The sequence below is a fragment of the Mustela erminea genome, chromosome 17 (genome assembly GCF_009829155.1).
Source record: "Mustela erminea isolate mMusErm1 chromosome 17, mMusErm1.Pri, whole genome shotgun sequence".
NCBI lineage: Eukaryota > Metazoa > Chordata > Mammalia > Carnivora > Mustelidae > Mustela > Mustela erminea.
The window spans coordinates 18,939,510-18,959,842 of record NC_045630.1 but is presented as its reverse complement, the minus strand read 5'-3'; the positions used below and the strand labels follow the sequence as shown (position 1 = coordinate 18,959,842).

The 20,333-nt window shown below is 48.5% G+C and overlaps 1 protein-coding gene across 3 annotated transcripts in view; it reads right to left on the bottom strand.

The window, feature by feature from the left end:
* Positions 1–823: 823 nt before the first annotated feature.
* The window catches only part of LAMC2 (laminin subunit gamma 2), a 56,402-nt gene continuing 36,892 nt past the window's right edge, over positions 824–20,333 (bottom strand). For all 3 annotated transcript variants that reach the window (XM_032318368.1, XM_032318367.1, XM_032318369.1), the window contains exons 10-24: positions 19,460–19,678; positions 18,664–18,846; positions 17,256–17,501; positions 15,017–15,162; positions 13,812–13,968; positions 13,345–13,550; positions 12,136–12,215; positions 10,892–11,038; positions 10,246–10,390; positions 9,387–9,536; positions 8,532–8,646; positions 7,188–7,387; positions 5,339–5,497; positions 5,147–5,246; positions 824–2,564 (exon numbers count right to left, since the gene is read on the bottom strand). In XM_032318368.1, coding sequence (XP_032174259.1) covers positions 2,311–2,564; positions 5,147–5,246; positions 5,339–5,497; positions 7,188–7,387; positions 8,532–8,646; positions 9,387–9,536; positions 10,246–10,390; positions 10,892–11,038; positions 12,136–12,215; positions 13,345–13,550; positions 13,812–13,968; positions 15,017–15,162; positions 17,256–17,501; positions 18,664–18,846; positions 19,460–19,678 — 2,507 coding nt within the window. In that variant the 3' untranslated portion in view covers positions 824–2,310. The remainder of the gene's footprint in view (positions 2,565–5,146; positions 5,247–5,338; positions 5,498–7,187; positions 7,388–8,531; positions 8,647–9,386; positions 9,537–10,245; positions 10,391–10,891; positions 11,039–12,135; positions 12,216–13,344; positions 13,551–13,811; positions 13,969–15,016; positions 15,163–17,255; positions 17,502–18,663; positions 18,847–19,459; positions 19,679–20,333) is intronic.

Here is a 20,333-nt window from a genome sequence, read left to right as displayed (position 1 = left end):
GGAACGTGAGAGAAAGTGACGTGCATCTCCTCCCAGGCCTGGCCCCTGAAAATCTTCCAGGTGTCTCCCACTTCTGTGTCTTCTTCCCTTCCCACTCATTGGAATGGAAATGTTTCCCAGGGCAACCTTAGAAGTCACACGTTGTAAATGGAAGCATTCTGGAATGTGGAGGGTCATCCTACCGACCTTCTCCCCATTCATCACAAGAGCAAGAAAAATGTCTACTGTGTTTGAGTGATGTACATTTTTAGGTCTATGTAACAGCGGTTAATCTAACCTAATTAATAAATACACATTTCCTGGGCACTAGTCGTTAATTACGGTGAGAGATTTATAGGATATATGATTTAGTATGCCAAGACAGGATTATAAATTCACTTCTACAGAAGGTAAAGCAAAGGGATCAGACCTCTCAGAATTTGTGGGGTTAACATGGACAGGAATGGAATCTTTTCCTCAGCCACTTGGCTAGATGGCCAATTCAGGATCTTAATTTATTAGATTTTTATTTATTTAAAAACATGACAATGTACCACAAACTACTGATTTCACCTTAATTTCATAGCCAAAGGAAAAAAGACAAAAATATTAATTAAAACCCCACCCTGTTCAGGTTGTTACAGAAATAAATCCTTCTTCATGCTTAGGAGACAGCACCAATTAACTCTCATAAAGGCTTTAATGGTTGGAAAGGGCAAAACAAGATGTTCAAAAAATGTGAACTCTAGGTAGGACTCATTGCTGTTTCTGTGGCATTTTAGTTTCCAATGCTTTGGTACCTCCACCTTAAAGTTTGACAAATGAGAAACTGACCACAGGCATCTAAGAATTATTCTTTATTCAAAAACAAATCCACGAAAAGCCAAGGAAGTACAAAAGCGAGTCTGCACCACCATCTTCCAACCCAGGATGGAATCATTTCTGGTTTTTCCAGCAATTCCCATTGGTATTGTCATGACTCAACAGTCTGTTGCAATCAGGTGTGGAAAGGGGAGGAGGGACAGCTGGAATGAGAAGTGTGCACAACCCAGAGCCATCCCGGCTTTGCCAAATCCCAACTGCCCCCATGGGAGTGTCTTGCAACATATGTTCTGTTGAGAAATGAGGTTGCAAACCAGGGGTTATTGCAATAAAAATCACTTCTATTGAACAAGAGTTGTACGTTTAAATTTATTTTTTTAGTGTTCGTCTTCATTACTAGGCAATCAACTCTGTGAGGGCAGAGACTACGTCACCACTGTACCCCAGCCTGACACACAGAAGGTACTCAATAAATACATGTTGCAAGGATGGATGGATGGATGGAAGGATGGATGGATGGAAGGAAGGAAGGAAGGAAGGATGGAGGAGGATGGAGTCTACCCAGCTCCAGTGTGAATAGCAACATTCTCTGCTATAGGGAGAGAGAGTGAGAAAATAAAACACATAGACACAATTTTTAGTGTTTGAAAAGTGGGATTGAATTAGGACTAATAACTCTTCTATATAATTGTACTTCTTTCAATGCCCAAGTTGAATTTCTCTATCACTTTGAAACCCAAAAGTAAGTACCTTCCCAGTGTTTGTTTAGCTGGTCAGAAATGCTTTAATAAAAATGTAGTCTCTAACGAGTCATGGCATCATCAGAGAAAGGATGTCACTTCCAGGTCCCAGAAGAACTCAAAGGTGGCAGGACGCAAGCAGGCACCATTGGTCCAATTGGACCAGCCTTATAGACTCTCACGCCATCACTAGTCACTTCTTCCAGCTTGAAAGTGGAACACATGTTGACACACTGGGTGGTAAGTGGGAGGAACTCCAGTCAACAAGAAGCTTGCACTGGACACTATAAGTCAACATTATTTTACTGGCCACAGTGTGACTGGGCTTCACTCTCTGCTCAGACATTAAGAATTGTATGGGTGGGCAAAGTTAAAAAAAATTTCCTCTGGTCACATTACCTGAAGAATAAGCCGACTAGAGCCCAGCAGCACCTGTCCGTACTCCAGGACTCAGTCTGAGACTCTCTTGAGGCAAACACCTGGCCGTGTGGCTTGTCCTTCCATCCAGTCCACCCTTCAGGGTCCAGGCCCTTGGCCAGTCTCATACCCAATGCTATCTGCCCACTGCCCAGCATCAGGAAACAAGCAGTATCACACTGGTGAAAGAAGACGTTGATCTGGCCAAGCTCTCGGGGATGGGGTCGGGTTCAGTGGACCTGAACATGCCCATTCAACATGCTCAAATGTCTCTCCATCCCACCCTAGCCACAGGAGGTGGCTCTTGAGTTCTGTATCCCAAAAGCCTCCGTGAGCAGTCTCTACAGCAGATTCACTGTTGCTCGAGAGCCTGCGTGTTGTAGCAGCCTGGAGGAAGGTTGTCTCTGATGTTCTCCAGGTTCTTCACGTCAGCGAGAATCCCGTCTATGCTCATCTCCAGCACATGGAGGCGGCCCTGCTGCCGACGGGCTCTCTCTTCCAGCTCTGCCATCAACGGCCTCAGCTGGCTATTGATCTGAGCCTTGGCCCGGAAGAGCTTCTGTTCCAGTAAGGTCAGCTTCTCTTCGTCCACACTGCCAGGCTGACCTATTTGAGGGCATGAGAAAGGAGATAACATAGAAGGGCTGTGGTTAGATCTCCTAGAACACGCGTGGGCCCTCTAGACCCTTAAGTGGTGGGCCCGGAGAAAACCGTATGTCATGCTTTTCTAGGGGCATCTGCCTAGCTCAGGTGGTGGAGCATGTGACTGTTGATCTCAGGGTTGTGAGTTCAAGCCCCACAGGTGGTGTGGAGTTTACTTAAAATAAAAAACTTCAATCTAAAAAAAAAAAAAAAAGACTTATTTTGCATCGGGAATAATACAGAAAATATTCTGAGAGTGCTAGCCTAGTTACAAGTTACGAACAGCCCAGTTCAAGCCTCTGAGCTCTATAGTTAAGAAACAGGAAGCTTGGATTTCTCTTTTCACATCGGTACCCACTGTTCATGCTCTGAAAGGATGAAGGCTGAAGGTCACAGGAGACTGAACACCGTCCAAGGTGTCTGCCCAGTACAGCTCACCCTGAGATCAAGACCAACTCCCAACTATGTTTACCGAACTACCCTTAGGAAATATCTTGCTATTTTCCATTAGAAGACCTTTAGAGACTGGTTGGGCTTTTGGGTTTCTAGAGGCCAAGGTATGCTTTGCTACTTGGAGGATAGATTCCAGCTGTTTGGAAATGATACGAGACTTCATTCTGGCCTGAGTCCGTGGGAATCCAGCTAGATGCTCGTTTATTTCCCATATGAAATGCAGTCGTATTTGTACAGGTATGTTTTACCCACACACAATCTAAAACTAACGTCAGCATGAAGGGCCCCTGGCCAGACCTGTATGATGTGAATAGGGCCTGTGTGACCTTTGGTCAATTCAAACTCAAGGTCAGGTTGCCTCCACATGTGAGCTGCAGTGATCGCACTGGCCCGCCCGGCTTTATGGAGCCTGGGGTGACGCCATGGTGACGGACTCAGGACTCCAGGGAGCAAACAGGAGGAACAGCAGCATAACAAAAAGGGAGATCCAGAGCACTGGTCCTTCTCCGAGGAGCAGGGCGCAACCAGCAGGCGGAGGTCTGTGCCATGCCGAGAAAGTTAAGGAAGTTTGGGAACACAACAACCATGTCCACGGAGGGGCAGCCCAAGCTGCTCACAGAAAGGGCAGGAGCACTGGCCACGAAGGATCTCACTTCGAATCCCACCTCCACAGTTTACTATGTGATCCCTGGGACATGATCAACCTCTCTGAGCCTCAGTGGACAGCTCCGTGAGATAAAATAATAATAGTAAAATAAATAAATAAAACCCATCTCAAAAGACCCTTCAAAGGTGTAAGTGATATTACACCAGAGAACACCTGGCAGAGCCCCGGATGCCTGGTAAATGTTTCACAATTCCCACCAACCACTCCCCACACTCGCAGCTTCTCTTGAAAAGCCCTATTGGTTTCATTACTTTTTTCAGAACCGAAACAAAGCTGCTAAAATCTCCACTGGGGAGTAGGGTTTTTTTTTTTTTTTTTTTTTTTTTGGCTGTTGTATTTTTTAACCCTTAGAGGGTCTTTACTCTTTGGGGCTTATTGGACCACAAAGCAGAGTCATCAGTTTAACAAAACAGTGTTATCTCCCGAGGTGAGTGAGGACTGTACTCCACAGAAAAATCGGATTTTGAAGTCCTTCAGCTGGCGGTGCCTGGGGGGCTCAGTTGTTTAGCGTCTGCCTTCAGCTCTGCCTTCTGGATGGGTAAAACTGATGGCAAACCCTCATCCAGCCTGTTAATCCTCATCACGTTCCCCACCCCCCCGCCAGGGGAGGGGTTCTGTAAAACTGAATTCTGGCTGCCCTGTGCCATCAAATCTATTTTGTCTGAAAATTTCGCAGTATCTCAGGTACCTACAACCTTTACATTTCTTCTGGGCTCCTAACCAGGCAGGTCAAGTTCCCACAACTGGTTGTAACAAGGTATAACTGCTGGCTGGGGATAAACAGCAGAACCAGCAAGTGACTCTGGACTTCACAGGCTGTGGGAGAATCTGCCCCCACCCCCCCCACCCCCACCGCCTCAGGGCTCAGGCTCTGTCACCCGCCTCCTCCATTCCTTACCACCTTTTCCCCCTTTCACCCCACCTTTTCCCTAACCAAGGCTCCTCCACTCACTCCCGCCCTCCACTTCGTGGCCTTTCTGCAGACTACAGCGATGATGTTACTTCTCTGCCCACAACCACCCACGAGCTTCCCAGGAACAAGGTCAGAACCCTTAGCAGGCCTGTCAGACTGTCCCGTCTTCTCTTGAGCTGTGAAGGTTGAATACTTCCTCCACAGTCTGCTGTGGGATGGGCGAGACATGGTCAACCTCTTTGCGCTTCAAGGCACCTTCCCTAAATGCACCCAGATCTCTGAGCTACAGACCTTCACCTCCAAGGGCAATAGGTACTCAGTGACCCATCTTTAGATGGTAAAATCGAGTCCAGAAAATGTGAAGTTATGTGCCTGAAGCACCTGGGCCCAGAAATAAAGCAAATTTCTGATACCCTTGTGGGTACCCTATGGCTTCTGCTCAGCGGGGCTAGGTCTATCATCTTCCGGGGCAGCCCTGGAGCACAGCTGGAAGCTTAGGGATAGCCCACATACTTATCAAGTGTAGGATGCTGTCCAGTGAGTTGAGGGTGTCTTGGATCGTAGCTCCAGCATTCTTGGCTCTGTTGTCAACTCTTTGGGCTTCTGTAATTACCTAAAGAAAAAGAAATACAAGGCAGTCTTGAAAGGGTGTCTCTCATGTTGGCAGGTTTAAAAGAATCTCCCGTGAGAACGATGGGAACTGACCATCTGCACTGCGTCCGTATCCAGGTCCAACTCTTGCTCCTTCCTCGCCAGCTCTCCGTCCACATCCCTCACCTCGCCCTTCAGAGTGGCCAGTCCCTTCTCCATGGCCAAGGCTCCATCTGCTGTCACATTGGCTTCCAGGTTCAGACTTCCTATCTCCTGGGAAAAGAAAGGGAGCCAGGGGCGGGAGGAGAGCGAGGGGTGAGGCACAAAAACATCCCAGGGACAAAGAGAGGGAAAAATAAACAGCTGTAGCCAGACCCCGATGCAGTAATTTAGACGAACAAGAGTCAGACTCAGAGACACACCCGTGCCCAAGCTCTGCTTCCAACGAATTAAGTGGGGGTATGTCTGTGGGGACTAGGAGCGTCAGCCGTGAGACGCTGATTTCCTCTCAGGTCAACGCTTATCAAAAAGTGAATGCCATAAAAACAATTTGGGAAAACCCAGAGGGTGAGAAAGTCACATCACTTCCTGTCGTAGTTCTTTGCTGCCACAGTCTTTTGGAGCAACTTTTCTAGGATCCTTGAGAGACAGCTGAGTTCAAGGTGCAGAGAAGGAATGGGCTACAGCTGTGACTTTTCTTTTAATTAGGACAAAGTTTATCAATACCTTTACACCCATAAGCTGTTACGAAACATCAAATTGCAGGTGTCTCTGTGCCAGAAGCTATATAAAGAGAGCCACATGAAATTGGTCTCTACCCTCAAGGGACTTAAAATTAAAAATCATTCTTGCAAATTACTACGTGGTCCAAGAGTGAGGTCAAATAGTCCAGATACAAAGAGTTCCCTCCGGGCTTTCCAGAGTTGCATAAGCATTTTAGAAGTCATGCCTAAATGAGAGTTACGAAGCTCTCTCCTAGCCAAGAAGCACAGCCTGTATTGTAGCATTTCACGTGGGGGTTGCAGGATATCTGGTCTACCTCCCCTCATTACACGGGGTGTTCCTTGAAGAGAAGGCCTGGGTCTTTCTCATCTTCATATTCCCAGCACCAAGCACAGTGCTGGCACGTAGTGGAAGGGGAAAAAAATGAACACGCCACGCTTAGACATAGAAAATAGACATAAGGGAACCAGGACTCCAGAATTTCATAATCTGGACTCCAACATTGATGATTATTGTTATGGGGTTGAATGGTGTCCTCAAAAGGATATGCTGATGTCCTACACCCCAGGACCTCAGAACATGACCTGATTAGGAAGTAAGGTTGTTGCAGATTCAATTACTTAAGATAAGGTTATACTGGAGCCCAGGGGGCCCCTAATTCAAAATGACCAGTGTTGTCACAAGAGGGGTCAGAGATACCCAGGGAGAAAACCCCCCTGTGATGACAGAGGCAGAGATTGGAGTGACACTGCTGTAAACCGAGGAGCACTAAGGAGTGACCGTCACCAGCAGAAGCTAGGAAGAGGCAGGCAAGGTTTCTATCCAAGAGCGTCCAAGGGGCTGTGGCTCTGCTGACATCTTGGTTTCTGACTTTTAGCCCCCAGAGCTGCGAGAGAACAAACTTCTCTTGTTTCCAGCCGTCTCCTCTGTGGTCCCTTGTTACAGGTGCTCTAGGAAACTCATGCAAGAGTTGATACAAAAAAACCAATCTTGGATGGTTCCTCTCCTGGTATTGTCCAAAAAGGGAGCTGAAAATGAAGGCCCTAGCTCTCAGTCCATGACAGCCTCGTGAATCAACCCACAAAAGGGGCACGTAAGTGGCTCTGGTGTTGCCATGGACCGGGGACTCCTCGGGACTCTGAGGTCTAGGCATCAAAATGAGCCTGAAGCTCTCTCCTTTCCCATATGACCCTTGCGTTTGCGGATGCTCGTGCCAACCTGTATTTCAATTTCTCTTTACCTGCTCTATCTTGTCAGTGATCTCCAGCGCCTCCCTGGCTGCGGTCTTTGCCCTCTGGACGTCCGCGGCAGCACCGCCCAGGGCTGTCTCTGCTTGCTTGGTCTTGTCACTGGCATCTTCGACCTTCTGGCTGATGTAGGGGAGTCTCTTCATGGCCTCTTCTGCTTCTGCTTTTCTGTCTTCGACCTGCAGGTCAAACTCTGAAATGAAGACAAGAAAAAGTTGCCATGAAGATGCAAAGTGACTTAAGAAACTTACGAATGAAATTGAATGGGGCTTTTTAAGAAAAATCCCAGGAAGAGAGTTATTACTGCTTGGGGGCAAGAGTGTGAGAAGATTTGACTGTTACTGCCATATATATATATATATATATAAAATTTATTTTATAAATTTTAGAGAGTGTGTGAGCTAGAGCACAAGCAAGGGATGCTGCAGAGGCAGAGGGAGAAGCAGCCAACCCACTGAGCAGACAGCCTGATGCAGGAGATGCAGGACTCGATCCCAGCACCCTGGGATCATGACCTGAGCTGAAGGCAGACACTTAGTTGACTGAGCCACCTAGCAGAAAGCATCTTAAAGAAGGCACTTAAAGGGCCATGATTAGGTTGTTGCTTAGAGAAACTGACAATCAGCCTGCCCTGGGTCTCCACCTAAGACCCCAAAGTAGATCAGAAATAGGTAAACTCTTTGAAGCCCAAAGTTTCAAGCCAGAGCCTTGAACCCGAAGCTGCCAGTGATGGAAGCTGGAGGTTGAACAGAATGGATAGTAGGGAGGACCTTCCTGTAAGAAAATCCCAAGACTTTAGAAATGCTTCTTTTTTGTTCTTGAGTGAAGAAACCTAAATTGTAACCAAATCTCTGCAAGGCACAGACCCACATTTCCTGGGATGCAGGTGCTGTTGAGAGTTCCGCTATCTTCACCACAAAGAAGCCACATTAACTCTACGTTGGAACCAACCAGGCCACCAGAGAAAAGGAAAACTGTCTGTGGTAGGATGCTGGATCTGTGAAGGAACTTAGAGATCCTTTAACTCAACCTTCTTTCTTTAAAGAAGAAGACATTAGAGTCTGGAAAGCCTGGGACTGGCCTAAGGTCACACAGTGCGCTCAGAGCCGTCACGTGGCCCAGCCAAGTTCCATCAGAACTCAAGCTTCCTGACATAGAGCTAAATGTTAATACAATCAAATGTTAATACAATTTCTTTCTTTAGGAAGATACTTATTAAGTGTCTGTGACTATCCCAATGTAGCTATCATTTCAAGAAATACACAGAGATTCAAAATAAATTAAAGTTGTGGTTATTCCTTTAACATATTAAGCGACCTGAACCATGAAATGCTTACCTCGGAGGTTTTTCAGGATGTTCTCAACTTCATAAAAAGTGGCATTGCCCATACTTAGTGCTTCTTGGGCCCTGCTTTTAGCAAGGTTGGCCCGGGAAAGCAGCTGATCTGATGTCTGTAAACAGGCAGACAGAGTAAGATTAGAGTAAATGTAACACATACTCAGGAAGAGCATTCCAGTTGGCAGAATGACTCAGACACATTTCTCTTCGCGACAACAGAGTGCTGTGATTCCCCAGACGGTCTAGGGGTGCTGTCGCAAAGCCCTCCACAATCCCGGACGGAGCAAGCTCTATAACCCAATGGCACAGCCTGTATACAGAACAGTCTCAAACTCAAGTCCACTATCAAGGACAAGTGCAGTTTTGCAAACAATTTTTTTTAAAGATTTTATTTATTTATTTGACAGACAGAGATCACAAGTCGGCAGAGAAGCTGGCAAAGAGAGAGGAGGAAGCAGGCTCCCTGCTGAGCAGAGAGCCCGATGCGGGGCTCAATCCCAGGATCCTGAGATCACTACCTGAGCCGAAGGCAGAGGCTTTAACCCACTGAGCCACCCAGGCGTCCCTGCAAATAATTTTATACTCTGTATACTTCCTAAAGCCAAGCTAGTAGAAGAAGCTGGAGCACAACTGAACTCCAGAGGCCTGAGTCCTATTCCTAGGTTGAGGGCAGATTCAGTGGGCGGGACCAGAACTTATTAGATCAAGCTGTCCGCATCTCAGTTACTCCACAGTGGTACCGAGCCCTTCAGAGAGTTTTCTTGGTTGTATACTGATGGCCTCTTGCCATATTCATTCATACGGTACGCATCCACTCCCTGTTTGTGGAGTGAGTGAGTTAAAAAAAGGATACCTGTCTCCCATTCTTTCCATTCTGTAAGAGCTGCTGGGTTTCTTCTTCCCAGTTTCCCAGACTGCTTTGCACATGCTTGAACTCATCCATATGCCGAGTCACCAGGCTTGAGAGAGCACCAGTTTTTTGTTCGAACTTCTTCACTTCTAGCTGTAAGTCCAAAGAAATGCAGGAGTCGGACTTGCTGCCCAGCAGTTGCCACACCAGCTTTCTTAGGAGCTGGTGTCACTGTTTGAAAACAGCAATCCCAAAATAAAACCTAACAGAAATGAAAGAAAGTGCCTATCGATAGTCAGATGGCAGTTTCCCCAAGCGTCTCTCTCTCTTTTAAAATTTTACATGTTGGCTTATACATGCGTGGAAACATTTTTGTGGGAATCACTGTGAGTGCTTTTTGTGTGGTTAGAAAGCTGCATCTTCTTAATCTAGTAAGTTTCTAATAGTTAAAGAAATGAACCTCAGAAACAATGTAAAACTTCTGAGAAGAACGGAAGTCTTCCGAATGGCTGTACATAGAAATGTACTGTAGTTCGGACCTAAATGTAAATACCAAGCTTTAGCTTGAATAATTTCCCGCAAGTTTCAGTAGTCCCCAAAACTAAGGAGGAGATATAAAATTGTTATCCACTAATAGGTTCAGGATGTGGGCTAAGGCTTTTTCGGAGGCAAAGAATGGAGTTTCAGAACAAGGAAATTGTTAACAAGAAGAATATTCTTCCTAATCTAACATAAAAGGGTCCCGTGGAGGAAAAGCTAAAGGACTGAACCATAGTATGGAACCCTCCCCGCCCCCCCCGCCCAGAGAAGCAGGTTTGTGGCCCTTCTTCTGTCCATCCAGTGCATCACTACATGCCCTTACCTGAAAAGACTGATCACTGACTCCTGGCAGCTGAGACACGGCATTGAGAAGGCGAAGACTGTGCTGGTAAGACCTATCTGCTTCAACGTCAGTTTGAGTGGCCTCCCCCGACAGTCGCTGGGCCAGGGACTTGGCCTTCTCCAACCTGCAGGGCAGGCAAAAAGAGAACTTGGAGGAATGACTGTTTTTTTTTTATTATTATTATTAAAAGCATTCATCCTGTTGGGTAAAAAAGTATGTCGCTGCAGTTATCAGAAGAACCGAAATGAGGTTTTGTGCCAGATATGTGTCCCTCTCCACAAGCTAAACATAGGCCTTAAAGTATATTCAGGTTGGGTCTGAAGGATTCAGATAATCCTTGATCATATATTCTTCCCACATGCTTCCTGTTGTCAGATGGATTTACTCACATCCTCCAACCACCACTTCTCCAAGCACTGCAATCTCTCAGTCAAAACCCAAGTTTTACTCAGTCTTTCCTTCTTCCAGACATAAAGACATGTCCCTTCCCCGAGATTAACACTCTCGTTCTCTCGTCCCTTAGGACTGATTTCTTTAAAGGAAGCACGGTGCCCCTCAGACGTGGCCTGTGCTCTGCAGACAGATGAGGACTAGCTTGGCACATGCGAGAACCCGTCAAACATACTTTCCCATGAGCCCTTGCACAGCGGAGCCGTCCAGGCTGCCTCTGCCTCCTTCCCGCAGGGCGTTGTGGGCCAGCGACAGCGCCTGTTTGAGGTCGTCCTGGGTTTCCCTGACCAGCCGCTCCATGTCACTGGCTGACCCAACATGGCTGAAAGGATTCAAAACAAAGAATTTGAGTTTTCTTAGCAAAGGTCTTCCTTTAGGTCTTTGGTCAGAAGGAAGAGAGAGTACGGGGAACTGGATTGCCAAGAAAGGCCAAACAGAATTGACCCAGACTGGACGGAATTAGAGGAGCTGTCAGGAAGCAGGAGGTGTTCTGGAGATGGAGCTCTTGTCTTAGATCCTAGCTCGTGAACTTTCGGTCTATAGGGTATCCAGGGGGAGCGGGGCATGGGGCGGGGAGACGGGTGTGAGCAGTCTCAGGGGGACGAAGTATTGCATTTATAAGGTCTTTTGTGCCGGGAGAAACTCCTAGGTGTTATTTCGTCCAGGACCCAGCCTCCCCTTCACTTTTGCTGCAACCCTACATTGGGTCCACCACCGGGGGAACAGAGCCTGTCCATGAAGGTCACCCAAATGCTTACAAAGTGATAAAAACAAAAAACAACACAGCAACCAAAAACAAACTCAGGAGGCAGTTTATTCCACGAAACACAAATCCGCCTCCTTCACTGACTGAATTCCATGTGGGATTAGCAGAGCCTGCCACCCTGCTGGGAGCCAACCTCTTCTCCATGGTGGGATTTACAGTCAGGCAAGGACTAGGGAGCTGCCAGTTACCACTGGGGCCCTGCAGAGCCGGTTTTGGGGAGGAGGTTCCCTCTCTGCCGTCTTGGCCCCCACAGGCTAGCAAACAACGGGTTGCTACTTGTTCCCAGGCTCCATGTGGGAGCCTGGGAGTCCCTCAAAGCTGCAGAACGTTCTTTTCCAGAGGCTGATTCATTTCACAGGGCCCGAAAAATCCCATCTGACACACAGCAGAGCCATACTGTGAGTCATAGAAAAATCCGAGTTAAAAAACACCCCCACCCCAGACACTTGCCAAGTGACCATGCCCAGTGGCCACTCACATACTCACATAGGCTAAAAGCCAAGAGGTTAAAAAAAAAAAAAAAAAAGGCTTCAAAGCAAGGAAATGGCTGCAAAGGTCCTGGAGGTAATGATATGCTGCTTAGGTCCTAAATACCCTACGGTCTTGTTCAAGTCTGGCCTTGCAGAGATAGTCTGAAGCAGGGGTCCGCTTACCTATCTGCCAGTCTTGTGGCCTCCTGGGCCAGGCTTTTAAAACCATTTGGCCCCACGTAGCGCTCTGGGGGAGGAATGTTCTGCGGAGAGAGGAGACTTGGTTAAAGCTTTGCACTCAGCCCTGGAGTAGGTATCTCAGGTCAGGATCTCAGGGCTGTGAGACTGAGCCCATGGGGGGGCTCCCCGGTCTGCGGGGGTCTGCCTGAGATTCTTTCCCTGTCCCTCTCCCTCAGCCCTTCCTCTTGCTAGCTCTCTCCCTCTCAAATAAATAAATAAATCTTTAAAAAAAAAAGAATAAGGTAAAAATCCAACTTTAATAAGCTTCTGTAAATAGACATATTCATTTAAAAATACATACACACTAGTAGTATTTTCATATGTATTTAAAGAATTCATATGTATTCTATTCATATGTATTCTATACATTCATATGTATTCTATTCTAACAAAATGGACCAAGTTTGGATGATGTTTATTTCCTAATAACGGGATCCCAGGGAATTTTTATTTATTTTCCAAATTCTCTACAACAAACATTATTTTGTAATAAGGGAAATTCTTTAAATCCTTCATTTCATCAGCATAATATCTGACTGTCTTCCAGTTTCCTTTATTTGTCTTCTACACACCCACTCACATTACTGTCACCATCGGCTTCTTTACTGAAAAAGAGACGAGAGCTCACTCAGATCTCGCCCTGCTACCACGCTACAAATGACATCATTAAGAACAATCAGCCTGCAGCAATTTTTTCCCCTTTTCAGAATCCTGTCTTCACTGGATTCCTTCCTCTTCCCACCATCCCTCCTGCTTCATTTGTGCATGTGTTGGTCTGTTCCTTCGCTCATGCAGCAAACACGTGTCACAGCCACATACCATGCTGGGAGCCGAGAACACACACATGAGTAGAACCAAATCCTGCCCGCTGGGAGCTCACAAGCGAGGAGATACGCAGCAGGAAGGGGGAGGAAAGGGGGCCAACGTGAGGTTATGGTTCGCAAGAAACGCGCTGGGAAGAACAGAAATGCAGTAAAATGGGAAATTGCAGAAAACCCAAGAACACGAAGAACAGGTACGAGAGAGACGGAACAGACGTTTCAAGGAAGAGAAGTCCAGTCTCTACCGGAGAGACCGAGAAAGGTCAGCGACCGCAGGCGGGTCTCCCGATACGGCCGCGCTCCTCAGTACCCGGAACCCGGGGACACCTACGGTGTTTCTCAGGGAGGCCTCGCTCTCCTGCAGGCTCCGGTGCGTCTGCGTGAGCAGGCTGCGCGTATCCTGAACTCGGTTCTGATACTGACTGCCCAGGGCCCGGATTCTTTCCACGGCCGTCTTGAGGTCGTTGAGGCGGTTCCGGTAGCTGTTCCCTTCGCTCCTTGCCTTGGCCAGCTGGAGACCGAGAGATTTGCTAGCCCCTGGTACCAAGAAGGAAAAGGAGGATGAGCCCTTTCAGAGCCGGCGCAGGGGATCGGTAGGCGGGAGGGTTGGACGAGTGACTTCGACTGGCTAATGGCAAAAGGGTGACAGCCCAGTCAGTGAATGCAGGCAGCCACACTCTTATCGCCATCACACGGGTCCCAGGAGAGTCAGAGATGGTCCTTTGATCTCTGCAAGTGCTGGGCAAAGACACCCCCTGAACTGATACCCAACAGAAGATTATAAATTCCTTTCATCACCTTCTGTGATCTGGGCTTCTCTCAGAAGGTCCCGCAAGGCCTGCTCAGCCTGTCGCATCCTGCCTTCCAGCTCTGGGCTGGGCACCCCTCCGCCGCCACCCTGAGCCCTGGAGACCAGGGCCTCCAGGCTCTGGAGCTGCTGCAGAAACTGGTCCATCTGAAACCACATAGGAAAGAGGATCAGAACAGAGGGTGATCACAGTCTGATAGCAGGAACTCAGGAGAGAAGAGCTTAAACCCCAGAGATACTTGGCACATGACAATCGTTAAAGGCATGAGAGCCTAGATCCGCCGAGTTTGAATCCTGGCCCCACTACTCATTAGCCATCAGCATGACCTTACGCAAGTCACTTTCATTACCCATGAGATGGGGATAATCATAATATCTCATAGTTATTACTTGGACAAAGCGAGTTAGTATTGGGATAGTACTTGGAACAGTGTCCGGAACGAAGAAAATACGACAGAGGGCAGACTAAAGAGGTAAATGAGAAAAACCAAACAAGTTGCGTTTTTTCTACCTTTGGGGTTCTGTTGGGGCTCTTCTTCCTCCACCCTCCACCCCAGCAAACTAATAAAGAATAATTAACAACAACATCAGTTTCATTCTTCTCTGGAACGTGAATGAGAAACTTCTGGAGGCTAGTCTTGTTTGAGCAGCCTTGACACCTTCTGGACTCCTCATATCGTCTCCGTATTTGTTTTTCTTCATTTGTTTTAGAAATCTCTTGGAAAAAATCCAGCTAGGAAGTGGCATGTTGTAAGTGGAAAGGGTACTGAGCTGAGCAGTCTCCACAAACATTTGCAATTTTTCCGTCACGGGGCCAGGTGGAACCAGGGAATTCTGGGTGGGGCTCTTGGTTCCACGTGGCCACGTGATGTGAAAAATTGCAAATGTTTGTAGCGGCTTTGCTCAGGGAGAGACATCAAAATACTGTCTCGCAAATTGACTAAGTCCTCAAGAGAACCAAATGAGACAGTATCTGCAAAAGGGATCTTGAAGATGGTGCGTATAAGACCCAAAACCTGTAGCATTATTATGACTGCATGGAAATTTTTTTTAATACGGCAATTTTTAAAGAAAGAAATAGTAACCTCCACCCTCATCCCTGGGAGACTCAGAGGGTCCCAGATTTGTGACGGACGCAGCTAGTAGACACCTAACAATTTTACTCATGGGGCTGAGGGTTGGGTAGAAGGCACACCTGAGTCTTCACTTGATTATAGCAAGCGGGACAGCTGGTTAGTGCCGCGTGTTCACAGTTGAGGCCGCCAAATCCGGGCTTGCAAACACAGCTGCCATCATTTCTACACTCCCCAGGCTCGGAACCCGCTGGATTGCAGTTGCAAGCTAGAGACAAAAGACGGACAAACAGAAAGCATTCCTATCAAGCTAGTTCTAGAAACTGGAGATGTACCAAAGATAAAGGGAAGAAGTTCAAATCCCCAATGGCGAAGAATCCTTCTTTGCCCTTGTCAGTTCACACTGTGCTAGATACATCTCTTGCCTGTGTCTCCGAGCGCATTTCTAATACAGACAGATCTTAGGAATCATCTAGAAGTTGTTTGCTGTAGCTGTGGTAAAGGGCTCTTCCAACAGTCCACGCTTTCTGGTAGCACTTATTTTTTTTTTTTCCTCCCATTAAATTGTGAGCCTGTTGGATATTCTGTAGGCACTCTAGCTTTGCTCCAAAGGGAAACAACATGTCCTCTGGGCCTCTTACATGCCGGATGTCATCTCCCATTATTTTACAGATGAGGACTATGAGCTCAGAGAGGTGGAGTAATCTATCCGAGTTACACAGCAAGTCAATGGCAAGCCAGAATGAGACCTTGGAAAGAGGCATTGCTCTTTTCCTCTTGCTCTGCTGCCTTTAACGTAGGAAACACAGTAAAAAGAGCAGCGCCTTTATGCATTAATATTGATTGCATACCTGCCATGTGCCACACTGTTCTAGGAGTTGAGGATGTACAGTGGGTGATACCCAGCTCTAAGGGAGTTACAGTGACCCTCTGGACTGCTCTATGGCGCTCATAAAACACTTGGCACACGGTGATATGATCACAAGTCGAAGTATACTGTCATTATTGCTTACATACTTGTGTGTCTTCCTTATTAGCATACAGTCTCTCTGGGGGCTGGAACTGACTTACAGCCTCAGTCTGTAGCCCCACGTGGGGTCCCTGGTAGGAGCTTGCCAACAGGTAGTGAAGTGAAGGAATGTATGGTCTAAAGCCAGTGAGATCTCCATTACCAGCACCTTGGAGCTAGTGTTCTTGACAGTGTACTTCCCAGATGCTATTTTATATTTGTAACCACTTTGAGTTACATATTATTCATCCCTATGAAAAAACTGAGGCTTGGAGAGATGAAGCGGCATAACCAGTGCAATATGACGGGTGTGGTAAAAAGCTAGACAGGAACTCAGTACTGCTCCTAGCATGTGGGCTCTTCCTGTCACGGGGCACTTTCTAGCACATCGGAGCTAACCCACAGGTTGGGATTGGGGCGGGTGGGATTCGTGCTCCAGGGTGAAAGCCTCAGGTTGCACGGAAGTCCTGAGGCATTTCCAGGGCTGGGGATTCTGGGGTGAGTGGGAGATGCTGGCTCCCTGCGGACCTCCTGGGGAACCAGGAGGCCTCCTGTCTGGGTGCCCAGAGGCCCCCTCGGGCTCTGTTATAATAAACAAGTCGTGGAGGTCTGGGCACCAGGGCTGGTCTGGGACCTTTGTGACCGGGGGATGATTTTGTGGGGCAGGCCAGCGCCCTAGAACTGAACATGAACTTGCCTAGAGCTAAACCTGCCTCCGGATGTAACGTGGACAGAGGCTTGATAGAAGGGCCGAGCAGGAGGACCGATGTGCACATTCGTGCTTTGATCTGAAGCAGCCGGAGGAACGCGCCCGGAGAGCTGTGGCTCTGAAGCCAAGTCTCGTTAGCTGAACTTGGAACTGGTACCTTCGACTCCCTCGGTTACACTGACTTCCTGAGAGGGTCTCTTAAACGGCGCCCACCCCTCCAATGCCCCCCGCTTTTGTTCAGACTCAGTCTCACACTGTTCATGGCTGTCCTCTAACAAGCTCAGCAGCGTCCCTGCCTGCCAGCCCCCGACGGAGGCGGACGGCCGGGCTCCGTTTCATCTCCTCCTGTGCTCAGGATGTAAACTTGACATTCTCCACTCCCCCCCACCCCCCAGCTTTAACCCGCCCAACAACCTCCAGCTCTGTCTTCCGGAATCCTGCTGAAGGGGTCTTAAAGCCTTTGACAGGTGAAAGTCCAGACCGTTCGTGGGCTCACTGGTCGGAGAAACCAAAGCGGCTTCCTCTCACCTACAGCTGGCCTCGCTGACCGGTGTGTTCTTCCCTGTGTGCACGCTAGCAAGCTCACATGTACGTGCACGCACACCCCCTCACCTGTCCGACTGGTCTGGAGAAGCACTCCTACCTCGACACTTGTCCTCTGGGTTGGCAGCCAACGGGTCCCCGAAGTAGCCTGCTTTGCACTGGTCACAGTGGACACCCGCTGTGTTGTGGATGCACTTGAGACACCTGCCGGTCAGGCGGTCGCAGTTCCCGGAAGCCCCGGGGTCCACATTGTTGTTGCACTGACAGGGCTGACAAGGCCTCACTGGGCCACGCTCCCCGAAGGGGTCCCCAAAGTAGCCGTCGGCACAGAGCTCACAGCGGGCGCCTGGAAGGAACAAATGCCCAAGCCTGAGTGGTCACCCACGGGCGGCAAGAGCTGGCATGGGGACACGGGTCACCCACTGGTCACCCGGGGCTCCAGAACAACAGTCTCAGGGGCAGGTGCTCAGGGCAAGGGCTAGGCTCTTTTCACTGCACGGTGGTCCCAGATGTTAGAACACAGCATCCCTACTAGGAGGCTTCCTATCGGTTAACTAGACAGTCGGGGAAACGTCAGATTTATAGCAGCAGTACCACTGAGGCTAGTGCTAAAGAATTAACTTCTTTCAGACTGACCAGCAGCGAGATGTGACATTGACTCTTTTAATTTTTTATTTTTTTAAAGTAATCTCCACACCCAGTGTGGGGCTCAAACCCACAACCCCAAGCCCCAGAGTCGCATGTCCTACGGACAGCCAGCCAGGCGCCCCAAGAGAGAGGTGTGACATTTAAAATGTCACTACGTTTCCTTTCTATACCTTGGATCATTTTGTAAAACTTAGTTAAACCACATATTTTGGGGCGCCTGGGTAGCTCAGTCAGTGAATCGTCTGCCTTCGGCTCAGGTCATGATCCCAGGGTCCTGGGATCCAGTCCCACAGCAGGCTCCCTGCTTGGCAGGAGACTGTTTTCCCTCTCGTCCCTACTCAAGGTCTCTCTCACTATCTCTGCTTATCCCTCAAATAAATAAAATCTTTTAAAAAATAAGATAAAATAAAATAAACCATGTATCTTATCTGAAAACATTTTTTAAAAATATTTATTTATTTATTTATTTGACAGAGATCACAAGCAGGCAGGGAGGCAGGCAGAGAGAGAGGAGGAAGCAGGCTCCCTGCTGAGCAGGGAGCCCGATGTGGGGCTCGATCCCAGGACCCTGGGATCATGACCTGAGCCAAAGGCAGAGGCTTTAACCCACTGAGCCACCCAGGCACCCCTTAGCTGAAAACTTTATCTCCTAATTACAAATCTACACCAGCGTTAACCATTTGTACATCCCCTACGAGCCACACCCTGCCTTTCCTCAATGCACCTCTCCAGCGCATCCCCGTCTTTCGAATGAGCCCATCTACAGTGACCCGGAGTCATCAGAATTCCCTAGAGACTGTGTGGACTAGCAGCCATTCCTGAGAATTCATGGCACAGAGGCAGTAGGCCGGGGGCCTTACCGGTGACGCCCTGGGGACAGTTATTGCACACCACCTCCTCTGTCTCGGGCATGACAGAGCAGCTGAACCCATTGTGGCACGGACACGGCTTGCAGCTGCGGGGGTCGTGTGGATCGTTGTAGAACCCAATGGGGCAGTCGGCGCACTCGATGTCAAGGTTTTCATCCCCCGAGTAACAGTCTCCTGGGAGGCAGAGGAAGCAGGGAGGGCAGAGAAGAGAGGAGGGTAGAATGATCCACTTCCTGTAACAGGGGTGATGCGTGGAGGCAGAGCTCCCGTAACCAGAACCTTCCTTTCCAAAGCTTTCCCCAAAGTGTCAGAGCACTGGCATTCACCTTTGCCCTAGTACCAACTCTAAACCTGCCACGACCCTGACCCTCACGTGGCTCTCCCACACTCAGCAGACCTAGCTTCCTTTCCAACCCATCACCTAACACTGCTCCCCTGGTCCCCGTGGCCTGACACCATTTGTCCACATTCATTCAGTCCCTGAGGTTGCCTTTGATCTCTCCAGACAATTCCTGAAACTCGACACCGACACCCGCAGCACTGAACCATGACAGCCGTTTCCTGTAACCTGGTACCTTTCCCACAACCTTGCGGCATTTTCCATAATGAAAAGGATTGAGTGTAATAAAGCACCATGTCCGTCTTCTCTGACTCCAGCCCTACCTCCCTAATCCTTCCCCATCTCCGAAATGAGTTCAGGTGGCGTCTTTGTTACACGGCTCTGTCCCTTCCGTGGATGACGCCCGTCACCTGACCACCCCCAGCCACCACAGGTCATTTCACGCACCTGTGTCTGGATCGCAGGCTCCTCCCCCCTGGCAGTTACATGGAATACAGGCACCGAAAGGTCCCAGTCTGGCTGAATCTCTTTTGTAGCCGGAAGCACAGTCCTGGCAGAACTGGCCCTTGTAGCCAACGGGACATACGCATTGCTCAACCCAGGGCGCCGGGGCTCCAGAGACGGGGCGGGCTGAGATCAGGGTCACATTGTCGAGGTACCCGGTGCCTGCCACATGGAGATCAGATTAGAAGGAGCAAGTGGGGAGGTCGACAGATCTAAACACAGGCCTCTCTTTGGCTTTTATTTTTCTTAACTCGCTAAGGAAGGCAGGTGGCATTCGCTCACTATGTCCTCATGACGGACGCACAGGCTGTGGTGTCGGGAAAGTCAGGGTTGAAATTCTGGCTGCATTCTCGCTAACTGTGTGAACGGGCAAGTCACATAACTTTCTACCATGGTGTTTCCTCAAGTGTGGAAGAGAAGTAACAGGGGCACGGACCCCCTGTGCTGGTTGTGAAATGAAAATGAGACCATGCATACATGCTAATGTGCCTGGCTCAAAGGAAAGATTCAATAAAATCATTAGTAAGCACCTTTTCTACATCCTGCTTGATTTGCTTCATTAGTAATGTGGAAATTAGGCACGCCAGTGAGCGATGCTTCCTGTTCACCTAAGTGCTAAAAAGCTCATGGAACTCACATGTACAGAATTCCACTGGGATCAGAGTGTCCCCCCTCCCCCATGTGAAGTTCAACAAAAGGAGTTAACAGAATTCAGGTGATGTCTGAATACGGTAACAATGAGTACAGTCCCCAAGGTGCAGCAACTCAAGGACTACAGGGCTGAGTCGTAGACGCCATTTTCTAGCTAAAGGCACAA